At 48.0% G+C, this 18689-nt stretch overlaps 1 protein-coding gene across 7 annotated transcripts in view; it reads left to right on the top strand.

Annotated features, from left to right (window-relative positions):
* The window catches only part of Nrp2 (neuropilin 2), a 114757-nt gene that overhangs the window by 77975 nt on the left and 18093 nt on the right, over positions 1–18689 (top strand). For 3 of the 7 annotated variants that reach the window (XM_060368468.1, XM_060368469.1, XM_060368470.1), the window contains exons 13-15: positions 2600–2862; positions 4428–4524; positions 5708–5743. In XM_060368468.1, the coding sequence (XP_060224451.1) occupies positions 2600–2862; positions 4428–4524; positions 5708–5743 (396 nt within the window). Of the gene's footprint in view, positions 1–2599; positions 2863–4427; positions 4525–5707; positions 5744–7920; positions 7941–14548; positions 18000–18689 lie in introns of those variants that run through there. The other 4 variants (XM_021656124.2, XM_021656126.2, XM_060368471.1 and 1 more) reach the window with 4 other exon arrangements.

The raw sequence follows: 18689 nt of genomic DNA on the forward strand, positions 1-18689 counted from the left end.
GGGGTGGAAAGAGTAAGGGCTTGGGAGTTACAGGAGCGCAGAGGATCAGGGGGACCCGCACTGGCACCTCAGTGTACTGGGAGCCTCCACAGCTTACCCTGGTATTAGGTAACCTCACCTTTAAAGGGCGGGGGGGCTGCTGGCTCAGGAAAGCAGATGATGGCAAAGGGATTAAGAGAATCTGTAGGCTTGGCAGAGGCTAGCGGATTCTCCCTCTGTCCTCATTCCACAGCATTCTTTTTTATCTATGTGTTTGTCATTCATTCATTTGTTCATTCATGGAATGAAATCTCTCTGGGTAGCAGGATATACATTGACTAAGGAAAGGAGAAAGATGTGGTATTAAACCTCACATGTTCAAGAAAATTGGAGATGGGGGACTGTAAGATGGCTCAGCAGGTCAAGGTGCTCCCCACCAAACCTGATCTGTAACCCACGTGGTGGAAAGAATCAACTCCTGCAGATAGTCCTCTGTCCTCCACATGTGTACTGTGGCACGCTGGTGTGTGTCAGCACATGCACACCTGTGAGCATGCATACACACACACATTAAATAAATAAGTAAAAACTTAAAAAAAAAAATCTAAGATGGTAAGAAAGACAGAGGGCCCAGTTAAGAGTGACAGGTAATGGGTAGTAACCATGGAAAAATGGTCTTGGCTCCTTTTAAAGGTTAGGTGAGATCGGGTGTCATTAACAAATCAAGAGTCCTTAAGAAAGTGGAAGTGAATGTTACATGTGCCAGAATCTTTAGGAGAGGAGTTGGCAAAAGAGCCAGGCTAGGTAGCAAAGAGGAAAGGATACAGTGAGGCCATAGGTCCAGTGGGGAAGCTGATTTCCCTCAAACAGATAGGGAATGCAAGGGTTTGGGACAAGATGCCTGCAGGCAGCTGAGGTAAAGAGTTCGCTGTAGAAAGGTGGGGTGAAGTCTGGGGTCCACTTCTTAACCAGCGTTTCCTCCTCGGACCAGCCGCTTTAACCTCTCTTGGCTTCTCCACCGGCATATACAGCAAGGATGAGGTGAAGGAACACACATGGGTGTGCTTTGTAACCTGAACCGCAGTATGCAGATTTGAACTGTAATTATCATCATTAACGGTGGTAGCAGAGAGATCTGATGGAAAACAGAGGGTTAGAAGATCATCGAGTGTCTGGAGATGGTATCAGCATCCCCTCCTCAGGAGAGCCCATCATTAAAGCTCTGTTCTGGAGACAGCCTCCTCTTCCTTATCTGTGCCTTGAACAGGCCTGCCGGTGGAGGGTCTGTGGCAGGCTCTCAGCTAACAAAATGATGGCAGCAGGTATCAGAGCAGCAAATCAGATATCTCCATACCTGAGAGGGTGCTGGCCAGAGGTAGGCTTCCGGAACGCTAGCCTGTCCCTCCCCAAGAAGCCCAAGGTCTTCACCATCCCTATTGCCTAAAAAAGCTCCGGGCCCTTGTCTCAAACTAACATAGCATCAGATTAACAAGACCAGGAAGTGCCTGGCTTGTTCACATTCCAAGTTGGATATCTGGTGAAAATATGTCCCTGTCCCACTTGCAGAGGAGTTTAGCAGACCGCGACCCTCAGGGCCCAAGATCGTGAGACTTCCTCCTGCCCCCTGTGCATCTGCTCTCGGCACAATGGCTGGAGTTGCCCACTTCCACACTTGTCTCTGTGAGGTCTAGGGCTGCCAACCGCAATGAGAACTCAGCCTTCCACATAAGTATCAGATGGATTTAAACCCAGTTTGCCAAAAAGGCCATTTTTGAAGGGTCTGGGCAGTGAACCCTTAATTTCCCAGGACATGTATATTCTCTGCTAAACACGCAGCCTTTGTTAGTGATAATGGCCATACCTTTTTTACCATGAAGCTGTATGTGTGTGGCTGCTTGAGAAAAACCAAGTCCAGGGAGAAAGTGAGATGGCCAGCGCCTCGGTCGGCTTAGGGTTGGCATGAGAGTCTGAATGATAGTTACTGAGGCCGGCTACCATGCAGCAGCTCTGGCAAAGATAGAAGGTTTTAATGTCTTCCATTTGGACGGTACCCAGCCAGACAACACCTGGCTAGAGTCACCCTCCAACCCAGCAGCCACCTCACCCTATAAACCATTCCCTTATAACTCAGTTCATTAGACTGCATTGGCCCGTTGGGTGAGCCAGAGATGAGCAAGACATGGGTCAGGCCTCTCGGAATCTAGGGAGAAAAGACAGGCCTGTACACAGCCAAGATTTCAAGTTGACCATGCCAGGGGCTGTATATGAAAGAGACGTGACAAAAGTGACCCAGACAACTGGAAGAGGGACCAGGGTGATTTGAAGATTGAGGAAATAGCTTCAAGAGGATAAGAGTATTTGAATCCGGAGTCTGAAGGAGCCTTAGAAAAGAGCACAGCAGGCCCAGCATAGTGGCACACACCTGCGGCCTCAGCACTCAGGAGGCAGAAGCAGGAAGGTTGTAAGTTCAAGGCCAGCCTGACTATATAGCAAGACCCAACACGTTTCAAAGCACCCAAACAGCCCAACTCCAGTCCATCTTTCTGATGGAGGGGCCACAGTTACAAAGTACTTTATTTCCCAAGCATTCACCACTTGCGTTTGGGTTTGTCTCCCCCAGATGACAAGAACTTCTTGAGGCTACAGAGTGATGGCCGTCGAGAGGGCCAGTATGGGCGCCTCATCAGCCCACCAGTGCACCTGCCCCGAAGCCCTGTGTGCATGGAGTTCCAGTACCAAGCCACAGGTGGCCACGGGGTGGCGCTGCAGGTGGTTCGGGAAGCCAGCCAGGAGAGCAAACTCCTCTGGGTCATCCGTGAGGGTCAGGGCAGCGAGTGGAAGCACGGTCGCATTATCCTGCCCAGCTACGACATGGAGTATCAGGTGAGCCAGGGAAGAAAAGGGGTGCAAGATGCAAGGGGATCACTGTGATCCCTATTTCAGTATTTCAAAGAGCCTTGCCCATTCATCATTAAGGGACGTGGTTAAGCTCCGCTGTTTTCATTGTGTTTCTTACGTTGCCATGGCAACTAAATGACACTCTTATTTGTTATTCAGAATGTGCCTATCTCTACACCCAGACTTGGTTCTTTGTTCCTCCTATTGCCTTTTATATTGCTGAAATCTTCTCCAACAAATGTTTCTTCTCTCCATTTTATTTTAGATTGCTATCAGGTAGGCTGACAAAGGGACACAGAAGCCAGGGAAATAAACACAAACAACCTCTCTATGCCCGAGGCAGTGGAGCCCTCAGAATGGAGGCTGTGGCCATGCCCTCCCAGACCTGCTCCAGAGAACGTGAATCCAGGCAGGGGGCATAGATGTGTAGGCATTAAACTCTGTGGCCAGTGAACCCAGGAGAGCCCAAAGCAAGTGGCTTCTGTTTTCTCTATCCCGTGGAGCAAGAGACCGAGGCACAGATGGGCACACGCATCTGTACCCCCATCTTGGGAAGGAGCAGACACACTGTGGGTGTGGAGGTGACTGAGAACCAGCCAAAGCATTAACCTGCTCCTCCCCAGATGAAGAGCAGCAACAGATGGCTGGTTTGGCAGCCAACTGCTCTTTCAGCTTGCCAGAGGACATGTGCTCGTTTGCAGAAAGAACCTGGGGAGGGCGAGAATGAGGAATGATTAAAGACCACAGAGCCGAGGGGGGCTTCGAGGGGCAGGCTGCAGCCACTCACTCTGGAGGTTACAAGGCGTCCTGAGACCCTCGCTCGCTCCCCAACCTGGGCCCCCACTTACTAACTTTAGTGCAGGCTTTAGGAGGACCTGTGGGAGTTTTGTTTGTTTGTTTGTTTGTTGTCTCACAGGGTGATTTTCTCCAGGCAGAGCTCTTATTTTACTAGATGTTGTCACTATCTTATCTGTGTGCCTAACAAGGAGTAGCTGCTCAGTGAAGGGCTGACAGGAGAGTAAACTGTTTCCCCGCTGTTGGATTGACAGATCTCTAAGTCAATGGACAAGGAGGGGTCAGCTAGAAGGCAATCCAAACCTAAGTGCCCTGTTTCCTCCATTACCTTTGCCTGCCCCTGCCCTCTGAGTTTTCAAATACCTGAGTTGAGCATTTGAGGGATTTATGAGAAAGGAACCTCCGAAATATCTAGGGAAGTGTCAACATCGCTCCCCCTCCCCCCTTGAGTGTGCTCCGATTGTGGTCCTTTTAATCAGTATATTCTTGGTGCTGGACAACAATATCCATCAACTTGTTACATTTTCTTGTCCTCTCAAATACGCAACCGATGTGAACCAACTCTTTTCAGATTAAGATCTCAAGAGATGTAGCCATGTGGTCCACAGATGTGTACCAGGTGCAGTAACACACACACACACACACACACACACACACACACTCACATACACAGCTGTTAACAGAAAATTGGTGGTCTTTACACCAAAGGAACCAGGAAGATTAGCTAACCATGGCTCTTGTCCTTCTGGCTGCAGATCGTGTTCGAGGGAGTGATAGGAAAAGGACGATCGGGAGAGATTTCCATCGATGACATTCGGATAAGCACTGATGTCCCCCTGGAGAACTGCATGGGTACGTGACCACCTCTCTCTCTCCGCGGCTGTTTTGGATGGGACACGAGGGGCTGGGGTACACAAAAGGAAGCAACAGATGTCTTAAAAAACAAGGGTTCCCAGTAGGTAGGGCTGTGCCAGTCTGTGCAGGAGGCGAAGAGTGGATGTGGGTGTGTCTTGGGAGGGGTATGATATGAGGTGAAAGTTTATGTTCGTCCCCCAATCAGAAGTAGATGTGCGTTAAGTATATGAAAATTCGGGGTGCCAAGACCCCATCATCAGACTCCAGTTTTTAGCAAAGAAAATGCTAGAGGGCAAGAGCGCCTGCCAGTCAGAATTACATACTGGAAAGGTTTGATGGATTTAATGAATGCCTTCAGTGGTGGGCAAAACTGGTGCCCAGGCTATGTAAGACTGATAACACAATGGCCCCCTCTGTTCCTTCCCATGAATGAACTGTTGCATAAGAAATCAAATATTATACTGTGTTTTCAAGCTAATACTTCTAATGCCCAAAGGCCTGGAGCTGTAGAAGTAGGCATGACATATCAGAGGACCGGCAGAGGAAGGACGCCCCTAACTGTCTCTTTGGTCAGAAGTACTAAGAGCCAGCCCTCCTGAATGCACACATTTTTGCTCAAGGCTTCACCCTGCAGCAGGGGTTTCCCTAAGGGCACCCTGACCACCTCCCATCATAGCCATGGATTCTTCCCTCCCAAACAGAAAAGGAGTTCTGAGGAGGAATAGGACTTGATTGCAGCCAGCAGAGTGCTATAATACATCACCAGGTGCTTTTTCTGGACCTTGGTTGTCTGTGCCTAGCGAGGTCAGAAGCAACTCAGACTGGCCCAGTCCCCCAGGCAACTCTCGGGGCTTGGGCATCTAGAAGTTACCCAGGCCTGAGAAAGCAATCAGTGATAAGTGACGGATAAGGTACCTTGGGGACCTGTTACTCTATGAAGCCCTTTTTTGTTTGTTTATTTGTTTGTTTGTTTCAAAGCAACTTGAGAATCCTCTCTACTCACCCTAGGCCTGTGGTGATGCTATGTTAGGCACAGGTTAGAGAACATGCAAGAAGTGAGCCACATTCCGTAGCCTGTTACCAAGAGACCTGATAGAAGCCATTTGTGTTGTGTTCATTCATTTCTTCCCTTTATCTAACTCCAGTTTTTTTTTTCTTTTTTTTTTTTTTCCCCTTTCAGAACCCATCTCAGCTTTTGCAGGTGAGGATTTTAAAGGTAAAAAATGTGTTTTTTGCATGGCTTTCTCTCTCTCTCCATGTGATGTGAATTTGGTGGGGCGAGTAACCCCCAGGTTAACAGAGCTTGCAGGAGAAAACGGACGCTTCACGTCCTCACCACTAGATGGCGCCAGTGACACCCATAGATATGGGGGATTGAGAGCCTCCATGTCTCTCATTTAATTAAAGTTTAGAAACCTATAATAGAGACAAATAGGTTACAGATAAACCTTTGAGCCTTGCATTGTCCAACTGGGAGCAATGTGGTTGAAAATGCAGGAACTGTGAGAAAGGGGAGGCTGTGGGAAGATCAACACACACACATACACATACACACACACACACACACACACACACGCCCCTACTTTTGGGAGGGGGAATATACGTAGTAAATTAAAAGTGAATTGAGGTGGCAATGATTTGTTTTAGGCTGAAGATGGTGTTTTTCCACGGTGTACCAAGGCAGTGGTCTCAATTAACCCTCAGCGAGGTGCATTGAGGCATTTTAGTGAGGATGTTGGGAAAAGACCTGAGGAGGGCTGTGAAGACGCTGTTCAGCTAGACGCTGAACTCAGGAGCTGGTGGAGGGAGCAAGAAGGTACATTCCCTGACTAGAGGCTGAGAGCAGGAAGGGACGTTTTCTCCCTAAGAAAGCAAATAAAAACCAAAGCAAAGCAGAGAGAAGTTGGGATGCTCTCCTCATCCAAGAAGAGAAGAAAGGGCCTCCAGCCTGGAGCAAAGGTTATGTTTGTGCTTTTCAAGTGCAGCCGGTTCACATTCACTCTGTACAGTCAGCAAGCGGCTGCTGATGCTGCCGAGGTTCCTAATACTGAAGCCTCGGGGCCTGCTGCGAGTGCTAAGCGCTCCCCTGCAGCTGGCCCACTGCAGCACAGTCACAGACCCTCACCCGAGGCCCGGTCTCCAGGCCCTGTTTGGTGCCAGCCAGTGGATGGGCTGTTACCTCCCATTCGTGCTGCGTAGGCTTCACCCTGTAGGTGACAGCCCTTTTAGAGAGAAGCCCCACCACTCTACAGCCCACATCTCCACTTTGTCCTCGCTCTCATTAAGCTGCCCAGCTCCTGACCAGAAAGAGATGAGTTCTCGGCTTGATACCTGGACAGGTTCTCTGGATCCAGGTCATCTCACCTAATCTGCCATTCATCCCCAGCTCGTGAGACAGTCGATATGGGGGAGGCGGTTGAATAGAGGGCCAGTGTATGGTTGGTTTCCTATCCTGTCTCCGTGTCCCCACCTCATCGGAGAGCATTGTGTGTGTCCATGTGTGCATCTTTCTCCTCCCCGGGGGATGTGGCTGCAAAGGCAAAGCACCACGAGGAGGGCGGAGGTCCAAACTGAACAGCTTGGGCTGCAGCTGGTTCTAACCTTCAGATTGCAGCATCATGTTTATGCTGGGGAAGAGGAGCCTGCTCCTGCCTCTCCGTGGGCTGTTGAGCCTCACAGCTCCCAGAAAGGCCAGTTCACGGCTGGCCAGGGGCTGCTATAAAAACTGTGCACATGCCGTGGCTAGTCGTGACTGACAAGCACGGTGGCTGAGGGCCGCACTTCTGTAAGAGAATAAACAAACCAGGCACACTTGCTCTCCTTGAAGTCATGTGCAGCACGAGGCTCCACACCCCAGGCCTGTTCGCCTATGAAAATATATATAAATAAAGTCTCATGTGAGTGGCAAACGTGCACTGGGCTCGGTGGCTTGAAGGTAAGACTCCCCGATACGCTCTTGATGCTTCGGGGCTGTGCAGACAGGGCTCGAGTTGCAAGCATTGACTCACGGATGCTGAAGAGGGCAAGGAGGCGACCAAGTCTTAGGGGACAGAGCCTTGGCTCACGAGCATAGAGAGTCAAGAGCACAGTGGGACCTAGGAGTTTCAACCATACTGACATGTTCTGGGCTGCTCCTGGAAGCTACCCGGTGTACCTGGGACCAGGCGTGAGGACCTTCTCTCATACCTCTACCTTTACTCCATTTTGGAGACGTGCCTTTTGTTCTCTTCCTGGACAGGACAATAGGAGACTCTGGCTCAGTACATAAAATCTGTATTTTTACCCAAAACAAAGCATCAGAGTAAAATCAGATTTGGGCAGGCAAGACTGACGTGGGAGCATGGCTTAACAGCCGCCATTTGCCTCTAGAATCAGGGTTGTTTTCTTTTCCAGTATAAACGGATCATGCAGCAGAAGCAATCCCATTCATTACAGGAGGTCAGTGTGTTCTTGGGGGATCTTTAGGGAACTGCAAAAGTGGCCTTTGGACCTGTGCTGATGGCTGTTCGCGGTCTTTCTTAGTTTGAAGTGTCTTTCATTTTCTGCCTTTAACTGCTTTCTGGCCATGCACCTCTTGTCTTTTTATTCTAATTGCATTGTGCTCTGCTTCGTTACTTTCGCATAGACTTGTGTAGCTGGGTGTGAGTTAGTGTGGAAGAGAAATTGTTCAGAGAAGGAGGAAGCAGAGAGAGTGAAAACTCTTGTGTCGTCCTGATCTTTTTGTCACTGATATGAGTCACACTTGAAACAACATGACTTGGGTGTGCTTGCTTGCCAGCTTTCACAAGCAATGGCTATAAACATGGTGTCGTCATGTGTCTTTGTTCTTAAGGTTTGAGCTTTAACAAACGAAAAGCTGTGTATAAAGAGAAAGGGGGAAAAAGACTGAAAAGTGGGATAATTAAGGTGATGGATTGTTTCCTCTTACTCAACGCTTTTCCCCCCTCTCAATAAAAGAAAGGGGAGCAAGCAAGAAGCCAGTAAAAATATATAATGCCCATAATCAGAGTCCCGTGGCTGTTGACCAGGTGGATATTTTTAGTAGCTTATGGTGGAGACAAGAATTGTTGCTGCTCCTGTAGAAGGTTGTGTGTTTTGAATGCAGCAGGAGCTGCCCACCTGCTGGAGATCGTGGAGACCCGGATAGGCTTGCACTGGGAAGGTGGTCTTGGGGTACAGAACCCTGAGCTGCCTTCTTACTAAGGGCCTTAAAGGGACCACATTATGTCCTGATAGTCCCATGGTTGTGAATGTATCTCTAACCATTTCTAAGGGCACTGCACTCCATCTTTTGGGTTCCGCTGAATGCCTTCCTGCTGTCCCCCACATACACAATTTCCACCCAGGTACAACCAGAAGAAAATGAGCATCAAAAGCTGTCCAGTGGATACGGCTGGGAGTCATTGTAAGGGAAACCTACATAGGGTTAAGCTTGAGGTCAGGCTGGTACCAGACTCCATGCCTCGGGTTTTGAGCTCATTCCTTTGGGTCCTAAAGGCCAAGCTGCCATTTTCTACCCACATCTCTCTTTCCATACCCACTCTCAGGACCTTCCTCCCACCCAGAAACTTCGCTTGCCAATAGGACACCCCGTCCCTGGGTCTAGGCCTGGATGGCCCCATCAGAGTAGAGTACCTGCCTCATCAGATTCCCTCTGCTCTATAGCACTGTCTGCTTGGAGCGCTTCTGAGGAAGCAGAGAGGGTTAAGACGAGTTCTTGTACATAAGCCTCAGATGAAGTCAGAAAAGTGCACTGAAGCCTGCCAGGGCTTCGGAGAGGCAGCTGTGGTGTGACAATTCCTCCTCGCTGTTCCACCTCAGTCTCCAGCTGCCAAGTCTATGCTAGGTGGGGTAGAGCAGAGGACCGGGAGAGAGATGGGAAACAACCATGTGTTGATTGACTGCCATCTCTGCCCACAGCACACGCAGGCACTGTTTGTGAAGTTTGCTTGCACACACAGAAGCCAGGCACATCCCCCTTCCCCTCCTTGCAAGTGCATCTAAGCAGCTGCCAGGACAATTTGTCGAAGGGTGGCAGAAAAGTATTTCTCCCCAACATCTCCCTCCGACAATGCAGAGAGAGCGGCAGGCCTTGGTTTTCAAACGTAGCCTAAGAGCCAGAAGAAGAGACATGTCTGCTTCCGCCAGATAAGGGGCCAAATTTAGAGGAATTTTAGATAGACACGGGGAAGGGGACAGAGTGGGGAGTCCCCAGGGTGTCTGCCAGCTTACTGTAAACTTCTAATGAGTCTGCCTTTCCGTATTTGCTTGTCCCACAAAGAGAAAGAGCTGATCTCAGGGGTGCTTTGAACTTCTGAACTTCGGCATCCCTTAAACACACAGAGGGCCTAGCCACATTCTTCCATTTGCTTCCATACGCTTTCTTAGTGGACCCAAGCTTTTCCTTTTGTTTGCTTAATGCCACAGATGAAACAAATCCTTCACCTGACCTGTCCCTTCAGCTGTGTTCACTCTCAGATGGCACAGGAAGGGCCCCACACCAGCAGCATAAAACAGTTTTTAGGTGCAAAGAGAGACCCACCCTTGGTGCCTTCCAAGACATTTCTTTGTGGATGCTGCATAGCTCCTCCAGGTCCCAGTGACATTTCATGAATGTAGCTGTGATAGATGCTTGCTTTCTTCATGGTGAGACTGTTCCATGCCAATTCTCTGATGGATTCAGACAGTGTAGGAGGCAGAAAGGGAGAGAAAACAGTTTCCTGCCCTTACCTTACTTGTTTAGAGCAGAATCTGCAAAGTTGTGCTATGAAAGACCAGGTAATAAATATTCCAGGCTTTGGAGGACATGCAGCCTTTCTGGCAAGCACTCTGCCCTGCCACGGAAGCACAAAGGCAACCCCAAGTAGTACGTAAACAAACAAATATGGCAGTGTTCAAATAAAACTTTATTTACAAAAATGGACAGTGGCCTGCAGAGAGCTGAGGATACTGTGTACCGGGTTTCAGGCCTGACTCAGTCACTCAGCAGCAGTGAGTAGTTCTTCAAAGAGCCACCCCTTGGATTTCCCTGTGTTACTTTGCCCTCTCCCCTCTCAGTTTTCCAATGACTCACCCTCTTAGGTCCTCTCATCCCCCATTTAAGACTCATGGAAAATGAAGACTATTCATGTAAAGCCCATGAACCAAGGGCTGACATTCTGAAAACATCTCTTAACACTGTTCATACAGCCACAGTTCCTAATTATTCAGTAAGCCAGTGACACTGTCTATAAACAGGAATGGGAGGCTCACTACATAACAGGTAATTTCTTTTCATTTCTCCCATGTGCGACTTCTCAGAATTTGTTTCTCAAAATCCAAATTCTTAGCATTCACATTTCTCTTCTCCAGGGAGTTCAGAACTTTTGCAGATGGGAGCCTGCTCAGCCTTGCAAATGCACTTGGAGTTATTGACTATTTAAGTATCTGTTTCTCATTATCTCAAACAATGAGAAATCTTTGTGGAGAATTGGGGGTGGAAATTAATAAAAAAAATGGTTGAGGAACTGAAAACATTTTTCCAACTGAAAAAAAAGAGAGATATGTGAGTTTGTGGTAAAAGAACAGTCAAGGGGGACATTGGGACAGACCTCAGCTCTGGGCAAGGGTGATGTCCCATGTACAATTTTTGTTCCCAGGTTGGTGTAGCTAGTCCAGGATTCCATATTTGTGAAGCTATAGCTGGGCACCCCATAGGGAAAGCAGGGTGGATAAGGCTGGGATCCAGATGCTCGTGTTCCCAGGCACCTTCTTCTACCTACCTTCGAAGTCTAGTGGGAAATCAGCATTTCCCAAGGAGTCTGAATGTTGGTCCAAAATGCATTCCTCTACCACTCTATTTTCTGTCTGTCTGTCTGTTCAGCTGTCCATCCATCTGCCCACTCTTCTCTCCATCTGGTACTTACTGGATTTCTGCCGTTGCTGGGAAGATGTCTTGAATACAGATTTAACCCTGGTTGGTTTAGTACCTCCCTTTTCTGTAACTTGCAAACCACAGCCTAATGAGCACAGAACGCTCCATGGTTGTGGCAGAGCCGGATTCCAAGGCAGCACAGTCCACTGCCTTTTGGAATCAAGTCTCCAGCTGTAGAGTGTTCTGGGAAACTTCTGGGGTAGCCTATACGCTCTCGCTAAACTGCTTGTTGGGGCATAAAGAAGGTATTGTTACTCAAGCCCTCTCTCTTCTAACTCCTTTAACATTAGGAGCATAAATTTATACAGTATGTTTCCTCATTTTTCCAAATACATATCCAGGGACAATGTTTAAGAGGTCAAGATAAATTCTCTCTTGTCAATTCTCTCAATTTATCTGACATGTTCTGCTTGTCGATGATTTCAGGCAAGAGGGCTTTGATGGGAAAGGGGGAGACAGTCTCTAACGCGCAGTGCAGTCTGTCTTCCACAGGACAGGATAGATCTGAGGGGATCGATGGTGGCTCACATATCTGATTTTTAATACTAACTCCCATGTTATGACTTAGCCCCCTATGAAGGAAGAGTTTCCCACTGTGCCCCACGTTATTCCTACCATCAGAAACACTTTCAGGGTAGCATTAAGGGTTCCTCCCTCCCCAGCTCTGGCGCTTTGAGCAGTAAAACTTTTGTGCTGAGGCCGGATGGTGGCGGAGGGCACAGGAGGGGCTGTAACCCGTAGTCAGGCGCTCCAGCAAAGGCTTAGTCGCTGAACTTGTCACCTGCCTTGTCACCCGTCCTCGGATAGGTGAGCTGCAAACCTCATTAGAGGGTGGCCCTCAGAATGCAGCACCAGAATCAGAGGCATGGCCAAGGAACACTTTACAGGACAAGAAAGATGCCTCCGATAAACTCAGGGGCCACCTGTGCAGTTAGTCATTTCCCAGCATGTGAGCTCCCGTGAAAAGCCAGGAGCAGGCTTGTTGCCAAGCAGCAGACACTTTTGGTGACCTGAAACACCGGTTGACATCAACTGGCTGTGACTTGCAAGCTGACCACTTCAAGGAACCATTTTCAATACTTTGCTTTCTCTTTCTCTTGGTTCCTATGCAAGATTTCCAATTTGACTACCAATGAGAGAGAGAAAGAGAATAGAGACAAATATGTTTAAAGACATAGAAATGAAGGCATTAAAAGATGGAAATCATAACTGGGTATGGTGGCTCATACTTGTAGTCCTACCACATGGGAAACTGAGGCAGGGGGCTAGTTTAAGGCTAGCCTGGGCTACATGTTGAATTACAGGTTAGCCTCTGCTACAAAGTGAAAACCTGTCTCAAAATAACAAACAGACAAAAAAAAAGATGAAAATAGTTGAGGGGAAAGAAAAGAGTATGTACTCATGTGGGAAAGGACAAAGTTGTAGCAACAGCCCTTTGGGGCCCTCGGATAATGGGGTCTTTTTCACCCCAAGGAGATAAATGTAGTTATCAAATTGTGTGCTAAAGCAGCTTGTCTTTGTCAAAGCACTTCCAACACTGTGAGACTTCTGGTAGCCTACAAGAGACCAATGAAACTGCACCCTGATGGAAGGAGATCCCCCCCAAGCTGAAGGAAGCAGTAACCCAGAAATGGCAGGAGGCTTTCTGGGGATCAGGCCGTGGGAACTGGGGAACACTGAGGACTGGGAGTGTGGGCTTTGTTTCAGCAATTGCTTCCTAAGGCATTTACAGGGCCCCTTCTCTGCGTGCATCCATGGGTGGAGGATAAGAGAAGGCTGGCTTCTCCTACCTCAGGATCTCTAAGCCTCTCAGGGAAAGACAAGAAAGGTAGCCGAGGCGCCCCCTGCCTGTATTGTGTGGTGTGCAGAGGTGGGTCCACAGAATAGACCTGGCAACAGGGCAGCGGCAGCCCCACCCCCACCCCCACCGCCGGCACACCCTGTAAGTAAAGGAAGAGTGTTTTGAGTGTTTTGGCCGCCGGCACGTGATGCAAGCAGCTTGGGAAGTATTTCTCATAGGTTAAGCATACATCATTTTTCAGAAGTAAAGATCATGTCTGCCTTTGGCAAGCTCAAAAAAAAAAAAAAAAAAAAAGCCTCAGTCCCTTTCTGGGCCAGATTCTCATCTTTGGGAGAATGAAGTTGTAGCACTGTTTTGCATGGAGTGGGAGTCAAGCCAGTCTTTCCCCTGAGTTACCCTGAGCTTAACTCCACTACAGTGTCTCCATGGCAACCAGAGGCTGGCCAGTAAACTCGGTTGCCTTCTAAATCTCCCCACCCCCAGCTTCTCCTCCCTGCTCTTTTCCAAGATTAAGAATGAACCTCTTTGGTTTGCCCTCACTCACTGGATGGCCCTTGCTCTCACATTCCTTTATTGCTTTGTGCTCATATTTTTTTTCCTTGCAACTCCCCATCCAATCTGCTTTTAAAATCCTCCATCCAATTAAAAAAAAAAAATGAAGACGGGTTAGTCATTGCTTGACAGTAGTAATTGACCTGTTTAGACAAGACCAAGATGATTTCAATGGGCACAGAAGCCTTGGCAAACCAAAGTGGAATTTACCTTCAAGTCTAGCCAGCCTAATTAATACATTGTTTGAGAATTCTGGCCAGCCACACCAAATATGGCATTTCCACCCACTTGAAGAATTCACCTATCTGAATACCAACAGTTATTGCAGCATCATTTTCTGTGCGTGTGTGAGGGTGGGGGAGGGGAGAGAGAGAGAGGAGACTTATGGTATGGTGAAGTAATTCTGGCTAAGTAGCAAAGAAAGCTTTGTGACGGTAGGACTTGGTGGATCTTATTAACTAGGAACTGTCGACTGAACCTCTCTGAGCCTGTTTGCTCATCTGTAGAATGGGTTAAAGTGCCTGATGCATAAAGGGACCAGTGGAGAGACTGCAGCATTACAATAACTGCCTGGTATATATGAAGTCCGAGTCCCACCTGAATCCGTGGTCCCCTGCTGTGTGCCCCAAAGCATGTGTGTTTCTCTCTCTCTCTTTCTTTTCTTTTTTTTTCTTTATTTCTTTTTTATTTTTTTTATTTTTTTAATGAGTCCGCATGCTCTCAGCCTAGCAACACTCTCTGTGTCTCTCCCCCAGGGGGCACCCTCCCGCCAGGGACCGAGCCCACAGTGGACACGGTGCCCGTGCAGCCCATCCCAGCCTACTGGTATTACGTTATGGCGGCCGGGGGCGCAGTGCTGGTGCTGGTCTCCGTCGTGCTGGCCCTGGTGCTCCACTACCACCGGTTCCGCTATGCGGCCAAGAAGACCGATCACTCCATCACCTACAAAACCTCCCACTACACCAACGGGGCCCCTCTGGCAGTGGAGCCGACCCTAACCATTAAGCTAGAGCAAGAGCGGGGCTCGCACTGCTGAGGGCCGAAGCAGGAAGAGCGCCCCCCAAAAAACAAGAAAGACTACAAACACGTTGCCTCGATTTTGCACTTTTTTTCCTCCTCGCCTAGTCTCTGCGTGAACCTCAGACATCTCTCTCCGGGGTACCCAACCCTGAGCATTCTAACGTGCCCTAGCCATTCTCTGTGGTCCTTGGTTCCTGTTTCTCGTTGCTCTGATATTGTTTGTTTTATCGTTATTTTTTTCCTTTACTTCTTTCCTTTTTAATCTTCTCTCTATTATTCCTTTTCTTCCTTCCTTCCTTTTTCTTTTTCTTTTTCATGATTCTAAACCAACAAAACCCAACTCTAATGCTGCATCTGGACTCCAGAAGAGACCCGCCCCTAAGCACTACACAACCCAAGGCTCAGTTGGTTTTGTTCTAGAGACAGGCCCTCATGTTTTCTCCCCTTGCCTTATCCCGTCCCTCCTCTCCTGGGCAAGCTGCCAGGTATCTTGAGAGGAGCCTGGTTCTGTATGTATGTACACAGTACACTCCCATGTGAAGAAGTGTGTGTGTGTGTGTGTGTGTGTGGTGTGTGTGTGTGTGTGTGTGTATGTGTGTGTGGTGTGTGTGTGTATGTGTGAGAGAGTGAGTGATGGGTTTGTGAGGCAGAGACTGACTCACTGTGGAGGGGGGTAGTGTGTGGGTGCGTGTAGAGTGGGGTCCCTTCACTCTTGTGTTACTTCTTCTGGGGTACATTTTACAGGAAAATAATATACTTGTACATGTCTTGTTTACTTAGAGAAGAGATTGGAGCTTTTTTGTTGCCTTATCTAGCACTGGCTGGGTTTCTGTTGGCTGTCATTGTCATCTCCAGGTACCTAGAAAAAGAGAGGCCACGAGGAATACAATGTGGCTGCACCCATCCTTATCCCCAGCCCCGACCCACCTGACCCAAAATGATGGTTCCTCCAGTGCACTCAGGCATGACCCCTTGGGTTATGTCTCTGAAGTCACGAGATAACAGCCATTGGGTGCAGTGGGGTCCTCTCTCCTTTCAGCCCTGAAGCAAATGTGTTTCATGTTGCCTTATAAGAGAAAAAAAAATGAAGAAGAAAAAGTTAATAATGAATGTTTAGCTCTGATGGTCCAATCGTGGAATAAGTCATAAAGAATCACACACCTGGGGTGATGTAGGCGCAGTACCCCATTTAAATTGACAGCAGCAGGGGAAGATAAGAGGGAGGAGATGGAAAGACAGGTGCTGCCTTTGCAAAGTCTCCTCCCCCCTGGGCATCACTGCATTGAGCCTAACGTGGGATGGGGCTGAGGAAGAAGGGATTCTTTGGTATTATTTTGGTCATTGTAATAGCATTAGCAAACTATGAGGGAAAAGGGGTTTCTTTGCTTTCCTTTCACGGTGTTCATGTGTGCCTGGATCTATAGCTATTGAATAATGAGGCTGTCTGCCCGACTTATTTAAATACTATGAGAAAATGGAAAAGAATTATTTGTTGAGATGAACCGGTGTGCTGCCCCTTAAAGCACTCATGGCATCTGGCTAATACATCCCCGTGGGCTGGCCTGACAGCAGCAGATGCTGTAGCATGGGCAGAGAGGTGTCGTGATAAGGGTACACCCACTCTGCCCACCATTCCTCCCCAGGCAATGCATGGGGAGGGGCGTTAGTGAAAACTGACCCAATGATACTGTGCAAAGGATGCATTAAATGACAAAGTCACTGTCATTGCCAGAGAGTGAGTATTTGAGGACTTCAAGCGTTCTAGGGCTCAGTCTTGGAGCTATTTGTTTTCTACTCCAGCTGAAAAGCTTCTTAGGGAAAGTGCAATTCTCTCAAGATGGTTGCCTGGTCAGATGACACCTCCAGACACGGTTCTAAGAACAAAATACTAATGATTTTTTTTTTTTATTGCTTGGGAGAGGGCCGCTCAGCATTCTTTCAGAGTAGGCCCCTGCAGCCCACTCCCAGCTCTTGCAGCTGGCTCCTTTCATCCTCCTGAAAGGACAGTGCTCTCCCACTCTCACTCTGTTTCAAAGAGCTGCTCTATCTCAACCACAGCAGCCCCGCCAGGAAAAAAAAAAAAGATGAAAGGCTAGAGTGTGGCTACCTTGAGCTGTCCTACCTCAGCTGAAGATGGAGAAGGAAGCAGGAGCGGGAGGTGGGCAGCAGCCCTGAGAGCTGAGAGGAGCCTGCCAGTCTTGGAGGGCTTTATCAGGGTTACCCACCTCTAGCTGAGCATAGAGGGCCCGGCATTCTTTGCATGTCATTGACGTTCCTACAGGTGCCCTGTGGAGGCATCAGCAGACCACGGCTAGAAAATCTATCCAGTGTAGCAAAGGCGAGTAGCTGAGGCATCCTCATTTTGGAAAGACAATGGCAGCCACTTTGTGAACTTGCACTATGCCCGTCCCACGCCCCACTCGACACCATCTTCATGTACATGACACAGATGAGATTCCTTTCAGCTAGTTTTCTCTCTCTCTCTCTCCTGCTTCCCCGACCCTAGCATCTTTCATAGTATTATCTAAAAGGGCGGCTCATGTGTAAAATGCCATGCCTTGCTGCTTTAGAAAGCAAAATTCTGCATCCCTATGTGTCACTCCTATCTAAGAAAACTGGACTGGACAGGTGAAAACATGCATGTAGAAGACAGAGTGTTGGTACCAACTGTTAAAATGTGGAAGAGTACATGGATGAGGTGAAGGTCCAGCTGGGGCTGGAAAAAAGTCGCCTTAGGGTCTCTCAAGAACCCTTCCTAGAGAGTATGCTAGCAGCTGCCATCTCCTATTGCTGGCAAAAGCAGAAAAAGAAACAAAACAAATGGAGCATCGTCATTGACAAAACAGGATGCCGAAAATAAAGTCACCCTTTCCCTCATCCAGCTCTTTTTGATTCAAGCCAGAATAGGAGATCCAGTAATATTTTTGAGGTTGATACCTTTTAAAAAGACCCTATCTTTAAAATAAAAACTAGCAGGCAAGCAAACACTTAAAAGGTCAAAAATTACCAAAGAACAACAAAACAAGAAAACCTAAAGATTTTTACTTCCTGTTCTATCCCCTCTCCCCGTAACTGTGACACCCCTTGCATTGCTCAGTTGCCTGTGTGTCAAAGTAACTTGTGGATGTTGGAAACTATTTGAAAATGTATTGTGTGGAATGTAATAAAATGATATTTTTATACAAACATCTGGGTTTTTTCTTCCCCCCTGTCCTTTGCCTGTGAGAACAAAATTGACATGTAAGCTTTGGAGAGAGAACAACAAACAAACAAACTAACTAACTAACTAACTTGCTGCCTCCTAAGTTTACACGTTGCCTTCTGAACTATGGGGCCTTTGTGTGGGAGGAAGTGATGTTCCCTCCTTAAGGCTGAATGCCAGCGTTCCCTTCTTTTTATTTTCATCACTGCTTGTTAGGAGTTTTAGCCAATTTGTGCAGCTGAGCCAACTTTTATGATTGGTGTGGGATTTTGTGAAAGTTGCTAAGAGCTAAATTGCTCAATGTGATTCCACAATTTCTCTTGATGGCAAAGCCCTGGAGACTGGGATCTCCTTTCAGATCGCCCCAGGGGGGAGCCAGTGCATCTCCCATCATGATACACTCAGCACCACAGAGCCAGAGTCCTTCGTCCCGAAAAGAAATGGTGACCTCTTGTCTGACACCCACCAAATGATTACTTCCTGAGGGATATTGATCTCCAATTTATGAATGATTTCCCTGGAGCAAAGGGAACAGGAACTTATAGCACGTTCAGGGCACAGAGTTGGTTGGGATTTCATTTTTGGACAGATAATGAAGATAATGAAGGGATGGATGTTGTAAACCCGGGCCTGTCCGGGAAGACTTCTATAGAGGGAACATTCTGTTAAATACA

Source organism: Meriones unguiculatus, chromosome 15 (genome assembly GCF_030254825.1).
Source record: "Meriones unguiculatus strain TT.TT164.6M chromosome 15, Bangor_MerUng_6.1, whole genome shotgun sequence".
NCBI classification, from domain to species: Eukaryota; Metazoa; Chordata; class Mammalia; order Rodentia; family Muridae; genus Meriones; species Meriones unguiculatus.